This window comes from Tupaia chinensis, unplaced genomic scaffold, assembly GCF_000334495.1.
Source record: "Tupaia chinensis unplaced genomic scaffold, TupChi_1.0 Scaffold143758_1, whole genome shotgun sequence".
NCBI lineage: Eukaryota > Metazoa > Chordata > Mammalia > Scandentia > Tupaiidae > Tupaia > Tupaia belangeri.
Genome location: NW_006203607.1, coordinates 1425779 through 1434568, shown reverse-complemented (window position 1 = coordinate 1434568; position 8790 = coordinate 1425779). Strand labels below are relative to the sequence as shown.

Sequence of the window (8790 nt, the reverse complement as noted above, 5' to 3'; positions counted from 1 at the left end):
GAGCAGCGGGGTGCGGTGGCCCCCCCCCAGCCTCTGGCCGGAGGCTCACCTGGTTACACAAAGGCAATCCTGCCCAGGTTTCCTCCCACCCTCCCTCCCTGCTCCCTCCCTAATTCCCTCCCTCAAGGGCTTTGATTTTGTCTCCAACTCCAAAGGGCTTGCAGCAATGGGAGTGGCCAGGCCCGGTCTGCTGCACCCAGGGCTCTGGAATGAATTCGCTGGACGTGTGAAAACAACTGTGAACATAATTCTATCTGCCCATCAGTTGGCCGGGCCTCCTCCAGGAACTCTGTTCATTTAGGGTGCTATTCACAGGAAGTGCCCAAGAGAGAAGCTGGGCAGAGAGAACATAGCCATTGTCAGCAATGGTTTGGACACACATTTCCCATCTATATAAGGGCATGAGGCGTTTGGCCATATTTGGAACGGTTTCATGCCTGGTTTTATTTTACTCTCTATTTCTATTCAAAACCCATCAGCAGACTCCGTAGGAAGCAAAAGCCTGTGCATATGCCTCTGAGGACAGTAAGGACATGAGCCTCTGGGGAAGTCATTCTCAGGACCGATTCTGGGCGGAGGACGAACCCTGGAGGGGGCACAGGCGATAGCTGCTGAAGAGAAGTGGTGAAGACGGCAGGTGCTGCCAGGTGCTGTACGGACAGAGAGACCAGGAGCAGCCCGGGCTGGGGTGGGGGAGAGGGTTTCATTTCCCAGGCAGTTCCAGTCTTCTGTAACAATTCCCTTCTCCTGCCTCTGTCCTCCACGCAGCCCGGAGCTCCCCAGGCTGGGCTTGCGCACTACCCCGACATGCTTCTCTGTCATGGCACCACTCACGGTTAGCTGCTGATATTCCTTCTTGTCCACCCATGCAGACCCCAAGCCTATCGCCTTGACTGCTCCCCTTTCACAGTCAGTGTCTGGCAATAACCTCTGACAGGCAGGAAGGGCTCAATATATGTTTGCTAAAAGAATCCACGTCAGTCACTTAGGGAGTCTTCCACGTCAGCTGGGTTTCCTGAAGCTGGTGACTGCAACTCATCAGGGAGAAGGGCAGTGGATTACGAAATGCGTTACAGTTATAGTGGGAACCCCCGGGTCAAGTCTTCATGGCTGTGGTGGGTAAAGAATAGGGATTGGGGGCCAGCAGGTGGCATAGTGGTTAAGCTGCTGGACTCCTTCATGGCTGACTGTGGCTCCATTCCTGGACCTGGCTGTTTGAAAACCACACTGAGCACCTGTGCATGCATGCCCAAAATCCTGAAAGGAGAATGGAGGACAAGGGATTGTGGCATGGCCATCCTCCCTGGGGAGTGATGTCTCACTTTCCTTCTTTCTGTTTCCATCTTTCTCCAATGAGTGCATGTGCCCTAGGGCAAAAACCTCAAACCAAACCAAACCAAAACACAGGGTTTGATTTAGGAAAATTTAAATGGGGGCAGACACAGTAGAAAAAGTGAGTATTCTCAGTGAAAGCAAAAAACGTGTCCGTGAATCTAATTCCCACAGCAGGAAAGAGTGGGAACAACGCCTCTTCCCATCCTGCCCTGGGGTCCAGCTCCCTTGTAACAGGCCAGGCTTGGGACTGAGCAGTGATGGAGAAGCGTTCAGAGCTTCCCTGAAGCCTGGGGGCAGGTTGGGGCAGTGGAGACGCTCCAGCTCTGAGCTCTTCCTTCTGGAGCGCCTTTACGTTGTACCCCTAGGCACTCTGTACAGGAGAGGTTGGGCAGGTGGACAGGAGAGATGGAGCGAGCAGGGCCTGCATGGCCTTCTCCTGGGCAGGGTATGTGCAATGCTCAGAGGGGCTCCAGGAGCTGCAATGAGGACTCTGAGAGATGGAATATTTTCACATTTCTCCAGAGCCTGCAGGTGTGAGGGGGAATCAGGATGCCTTGTCTGAAATTAGCCAGCGAAGGCCTGACCCTCTGGTTGGGGGCTGCAGCAGCCTACAGTGCTTACCTGAAATCACCTCCCCACCATGGCCCTGTTTGAGGAAGCTGAAGACAGTCTTCTGGTGATAAGCACAGTCGATGCAAGCCTGGACTGCCTGCTGCAGCACCACGGAGGCCCGGGCTGGCCCGAAATGGTCAGGGAGCTGCTGCACCTTCTTCTTATCCAAGTGGGGGCCGGTGCTGCCGTTCTTGTTCAAGTAGATGCAAACTGTGGGAGACAAACAACCGAAGGTTCTCGAACCAGCTCCGGGGTTTTATAAGAGCGTCCTCGGCCATCTTCCCCAGTCTGGGCTCTGGGCTCCAGCAGGATTCCCAGCAGCTAAGCTGGTGAAATGCTGGAGGGGGTGGGGGTGGTAGTGGGTGGGAGTCAAGAAAGGCTGTACCCAGCTGCCGCCTGTCTAAGTTGCATAACTAAAGGCTCCGGGAACACAGTCTGCTGGGAGAACAGCCCAGACCAAAGCCAAGGCATGGAATTTGCACTTTGTCTTCTGTGCACTGAAAAGAGTATCTACTTTCATTTTCTTTTTAGTGCATGCCCCCCCTTTTTTTGCCTCATATATTTTTTGTACTTCTCACCTTATATGTGAAAGGAACTGTGGGGCCATGGCAATATCAGCAAGAGTGTACCGTGTACGTGTATGAATGTGTGTGTGGGTGCACGTGTGTGTGTGTGCATGTACATGTGTATGTGTGTGTGTGTGTTTGGCACTAGTCAGAAGGGTCATATCATCGGTCACTTGCATTGCTTTTGGTTCTAGGAGGGCCTTGGAGCCCCTTTATTATCTCTTACAACACCACTCAGGCCCAAAGAAAGTAGTGAAAATAGTAAATAAATAAATAAATAAAAAGAAAAGGGCCTACAGGTCCCATGTCTGTTTTGCTTCTCTAAGTTTCCTCTGTCAAGACAGCTGGGCGCTGTCCTGGCTGCTGCCCTCCACCTGGCTCTGCCAGGGGGGCGGTGGGCACAAGAGGAGGAGGCAGTGCTGAACAGAGTTGTTCCTTGGTCTCCGCAGAGGGCTGGCAGCACCTGGGCAGCAATGACATGCCCCCCCATCTGCCTTCCAGGCTCCCTGCTGAGTGGGGATCACTCTGTTGGCCCTGTGCGGCTCCCTAGCTGAAGGGTGAGGAGGGCAGAAGCCGTTTTCACTGTCACAGGCAAGGAAATCAGAGCAGCGGCTGTGTGGGCTGTGGAGGGGCTGCCCTTGTCTCGGCTCTCAGGTTCAACCTCTGCAAAGTGCAGCTGAGCTGGATGCTCGCAAGGACTGTCTATTGTTATAATTCATTTTTTTTTAAAGAAGTTATTGTATTAGGGTGAGCAAAAGGTGAGCTCACAGGAGAGAGACAGAGATAGAAAGTGAGATCACCCCCCAGGAAGGATGGCCATGCAGCAATCCCTTCTCTTCCATTCTCCTCCCTGGATTTTGTGCACATGTACATGCGCCTGGCATGATTTTCAAGCCATTGGGTCCGGGACTCAGACTGCGGTCGGCCATGTGGGAGTCCAGCAACGTAACTGCTACACCACCTGCCTTTAACTTTGTATTTCTAAGAGAAGTCACATGGAGAGAAGAAAATGGAAAATACAAAGTGTGGGAGTGGGATGCAGAAGGTAACAGGAGAAAAAAGGAAGGAAAAAAGGGTCAACAAGACAAACTGCACATACGCGTTGAACTGTTCTCTCAAAACCCGCTGAAAGGAGCCAGACAGCAGGAGAGAAGACAACTGTAAAAGCCTGCAAGCTGGAAAGCAGACGGGAAAAGTAGCACGTGACTTAGCAGACCTAAGAAAGCTGAATCCCTAAAAGCAAGACTGGGGAGTGATGAGAATCAAGCTGTTTCATCTTCTCACTTGCAAAAGGCCTAAGAATTGGCAGAATAGATGCTTCTGGAGGTGGGTGTGATAAGAGATCTAATTAAAAAAATTGGCTGTTTGAGGTCTGTGAAGCAATAGTTGGGATTTCCATGTCTGATAATGGGACTCTTTTACTGAATCAACTGACACTGCAGGAACTCAGAGATAAGAAGAGTAATAAATGAAAACAAGCGACTATGAAAAGACACTTAAAAGAATGTTAAGAGCAGTTTATTCATAATAACCCCGAACTAGAACCAACCTAAAAGTCTATCAACGAGAGAAGAGAGACACAAACTGTTACGTTCACTTAATGGAAGCCCATGTGGCAGGAAAAATTGAAGAATTACTGACAGGCACAACAACACGGATACTTTGCACAAATGCTGTTTTGAAAGTAGCCAGATGCAGGACCAGCAGTTAGCATAATGGCTATGTCGCTGAACTCCCATGTAGTTGACTGCGGTTTGAGTCCCGGACCCGGTGGCTTAAACTCATGCCGGGCGCATGTGCGTGTGTGCCCAAGATCGCGAGAAGAGAATGGAGGAGAAGGGATTGCGGTGTGGCCATTCCCCTGGGGGTTGATCTTTCGCTTTCTGTCTCTCTGTGTGTCTCTTTCTGGTGAGCGCACGTGTCCTTATAGCAAAAGACCTCTCCAAAAAAAAAAAAGAAGAAAGTAGCCAGATGCAAGAGTATACCCAGCAGGACTCATCCACAGCAAGGTCAAGCCCAGGCATATTTGCAGTGACACAGAGCCAGATAAAGGTGAGGGCGGGGCTACAAGGAGCTGTGAGGGGACGTCCTTGTGGGCAGTCTGCTGTCTTGATTGGGGCTGCAGCTGCACAGGTGCTCACATTTTTAAAAAAGGATTATTTATCATCGTTATTATTTTAATTTGACAGAGTGAGAGGGAAAGTGAGAAAGCAAGCTGTCAGGTCTGGGACTTGAACCGTAGTTGAACATGTGGTAGTCCAGCACCCCAACCACTACGCCACCTGCCAGCCCCAGTGCTCACATTTTAAACTCAACAGATTGTACACTTAAGAGCTGTACATTTCACTTTACCTTGATTAAAACGCACACACACACACACACACACACACACACACACACGCCCCACATACAAAGTACAAAGTATAATTATCTGGTGGAGATGAAAAAAAATAAATTCTACATTATTCGAAATATAAAAGGCAAAACCATAAAACCTTCAAAGACTATGTCAGTGTAAAATAAGGCCCTGGAATTCTTCATGTTTCTTATGATCTCTGTCACATTTGACCAACAGACTATGATAGAAAAGACACTGTGCCAGGTTCAGGGCCCAGGGATTAAGAAGCTGGCGGTTTCTGTTTCCTGCTTCTTAGACATTTGCTCTTAGATCCCAACCACCAGGAGCAAGGCAGCAAAGCCTCCCTGTGGAGAGGACCACGTGGAAAGAAGCCAAGCCAGAATCACCTTGTCAGCCACGTGGTAGAAGCGGGTCCTCCAGTCCTGCCGAGTCACATAGCTGACCCTGCATGGACAGAAAGCTGGCTCCACCCAGCCCTGCCCCACTGTTTTATTTATTTATCTTTTTAAGAATTATTTTATTTAACTTTATTTACTTATCTCCTATTTTTTAAAAATTTGACCAGAGAAGGACATAGCAAGAGCGAGTGAGCGAGCAAGAGAGAGAGAAGGTAAGAAAGCAAGACACTAGGTCCGGGATTTGAACTGTGGTCAGCCATGTCCGGCGCTCTTAACCATCACACCACCTGCTGGCACCCCCAATGTTGTTTTAAGCCACAAAGTTTGGGGTGGTTTGTTACCTAGCAAAAGGTTATTGGGAGAGATTCTGGTTGCAGAAGCAGGGTGCTACAGTAACGAAAGCCTAACATGCATGAGGTTGGCTTTGGAGCTGGGCAAGGAAGAAGCACAGAGGCCCACGGAGAGCTCCTGTAAATGAACAGAGCCTTGAGAGTTTTGTTTTGGAAAGGTTTTTGCTACCGGGTGCGTGCGCTTGCCAGAGAGATACAGACAGAAAGCGCGAAATCACCTCCCAGAGGGGATGGCCACACCTCAATCCCTTTTCCTCCTTTCTCCTCTCAGGATCTTGGGCACGCACACACACGTGCCCGGCTTGAGTTTAAGCCACTGGGTCCAGGACTTGAACTGCGGTCAACTACTATGTTCAGCGACATAGCCATTACGCTAACTGCTGGAGAGATTTGGAGAGATTTTCACTGTAGGGCGCGTGCGCTCGCCAGACAGACAGAGAGAGACATAGAGACAGAAAGCGAGAAATCACCCCCCAGGGGGGATGGTCACGCCGCAATCCCTTCTCCTCCATTCTCCTCTCGGGATCTTGGGCACGCACGCACACGCGCCCGGCGTGAGTTTTAAGCCACCGGGTCCGGGACACGAACCGCAGTCGACTACGTGGGAATCCAGCGACATAGCCATTACGCTAACTGCTGGTTCCCACTGCTGGAGAGTTTTAATGAAAGCTTAGGTTCTCAAGAAGGCTGTCAGTGAGGATCTAAAGGAAAATATTTCTGGAAAATGAAACACAGGATACCTGCTAGAAAGTGCCTGAAAGCTTGCTAAGACTGCTGCCTACGGGAACATGGAAAATAGGAAATATTTGATGAATTCAATGAATTAGCCAAGGAGTTTTCCAGACAAAGCAGAAAGTGCCACCTTGCTTCTTCTCACTGCTATGACAAACACCGGACGAGAGATGGGCTTTAAAGACGTACACAGGCACACACCCAGAGCCTGCACAATTCACAGACAAAACTGCTTCTCACTGCTGATTCCTCCCGAAGGCAGACAACTGTAAATTCACAAAGAGTCAAGGTTCAACCTAAGAACGGGACAATACAATCTTTTTCCAAGGTGTCAGAAAGATCTAAGATTGTGCCTCATAGACTCTCTCAGACCAAGGGCTCTTTCGGAATTTTAAGGACAAGCCTCACAAGATTCTTTCCTTAAAAAAAGAAAAAGACAGACAATGAGAAGGAAAGTGAGAAATCCCCCCACCCATAGGGTGATGGCCACACAGCAATCACTCCTCTTGGGATTTTGGGCATACATTCTACTGGTGTTTTTCAGGTTACCAGGTCTGGGACTAGAACTGTGAAGTCAGTCATTTGGGATTCAGTGCCTTAAACACCATACTACCTGCTGGCTCCTAAACAACAGGGTTTTAAAAAATCTTAAGGATACTGTCCATAGTAGCTGCTTAGGAAACCGAAAGTAGAGGAGGGCTTATCTTTAGAATATTCAGGGTTGGGGACCAGTAAGTGGTGTGGTTGTTAAGTCAGTCGCTGGACACTCCCACAGGGCTGACCACAGTTCGAGTCCTGGACCTGATGGTTTGTTTTCTCACTTTCCCCCCTCTCTCTGTGTGCCTCTCTTTGTTCAAATGAAAATAAATGAATGAATAAATAAAATTAAATAATTTTGAAAAAGAATATTCATGGTTGTGGCTCTTGTCTAATGATGTGAACCCTGACAGTACTCAGAGGAACCCCTCCAATTCCCAAGAAATTCATTCTGGCAGAAGCATTGGCGGCTCGGACTAGAAGGGACAGAGGTAGGGCATGGCGGAAAGAATCCTTCAGACCCCCAACCGTTTACAGGCAGGAAGAAGACGGGGGCAGCGATTTCGGCTTTATACGGAAAGGAAGGATGACTCAGAGGCCAAGAAGAGCCAAGGACGACAACTCCCAGAAAGTCATACTGGACTTAGTAAAGGAGTTGTAACATGGCCCAGCTGGGTTTCAGAATGCCTACAGCCTGGTGACTGCTGCGTGCCTCCGCTTCGTTCTCAAAGGGAACATCTGTACAAGTTATGTTGCAACTGCACCTCCACTGCGTGGAGGGCGTGCCGTGAGCAGACGGGTGGCTGTTTAGTTCACAGGTCTTCAGGTCAAGAAGAACCACAGTCAAGTAGGTGGACCTGGGAAACCACACCCACGGGGCCTCACGTGCAGCTGGGGCTTAGTTTACAGTGAGAGCCTGGACCTGTAGCCCGCCGCCGTAGAGTTTGACGGAGACTCTCGGGAGAAGACTTAATTTTGCAACTGGGAGAAATGTAAATAATTAACATCCAAAGAGTGGTTTTAAAATATGGTCCATAATTCTTTGCTCCTACTCCCATCGAGAGGTGGAGTCTAATCCTCGCCTCTTGGATTTGGGCCCTGTGACTAAGCGAATTCTACTCTGCAGAATATGACAAAAGTAAAACTATGCTTGCTTTGGGGCTCACACTTGAATGAAATGGTAGCCTCCACTTCTGTCTCTTGAGACACTTGCTCTCAGGACCTAGCAACCATGGCATAAGGAAGCGACCCTTTCGAGAGGTCCGTGTGAGAAGAAGGGAGAATGGCAGTTTTGCTATAGCAGTATGTGAACCAACAACTCTCAGCCCCATCTGAGCCACCTCAGCTAATGCCACAGGAAGCAGAGAGGAGCTGCTTCATTTTAATACAGTGAAATAGTCAGTCTCTTATAGTTTATGCTTTCTTGCTTGAACGATCCTCCCATCTGAGTTCACGAGGATATGTCTGTATACTGTCGTGGCTTGGTTTTCTGCTGTCTCCAGGAAATCACAATTGGAGGCTGGTTAAAAAGGTCGGGCCTGTAAGGAGCACGGAAGCCCCTCCATCCTGAGAGGTGACAAGCTGGACAGACAGAAAATCGACAGCTCCTCCAGGACCCATCAGTGAGATCAGGGTACACCGTTGCCCCCAGCACGGGGGAGATAGGTGAATACAGAGATTCACAACGAGCAGGCAGAGCCTCTGAGCAGAAGCCTGGGCAAACACCAGTGCTGGGCTAGGAAACCGAGCTGCCCTCGAGGAGTTGCTGGAGGCTCTGAGTGGACAGGTCTGAGAGCTAAAAACTCCAGGTAGTTCTAGTCAGGGAGGAAGGGGGTCTCACACTTCTGTGAGCTTTAGTTCCAGAAGCCCAACCTGGTTCGCATGGTAGATACCAAAGAAGA

The 8790-nt window shown here is 49.6% G+C and overlaps 1 protein-coding gene and 1 long non-coding RNA gene across 10 annotated transcripts in view; one reads left to right on the top strand and one right to left on the bottom strand.

Annotated features, from left to right (window-relative positions):
• Positions 1 to 8790, bottom strand: part of SCMH1 (Scm polycomb group protein homolog 1) — a 131022-nt gene that overhangs the window by 18026 nt on the left and 104206 nt on the right. For all 9 annotated transcript variants that reach the window (XM_006164917.2, XM_027766888.1, XM_006164923.3 and 6 more), the window contains one exon: positions 1957 to 2157. In XM_006164917.2, coding sequence (XP_006164979.1) covers positions 1957 to 2157 — 201 coding nt within the window. The remainder of the gene's footprint in view (positions 1 to 1956; positions 2158 to 8790) is intronic.
• LOC114005415 (uncharacterized) overlaps positions 1 to 8790 on the top strand; it is a 39655-nt gene that overhangs the window by 2675 nt on the left and 28190 nt on the right. The gene's annotated exons all lie outside the window — the stretch shown is intronic.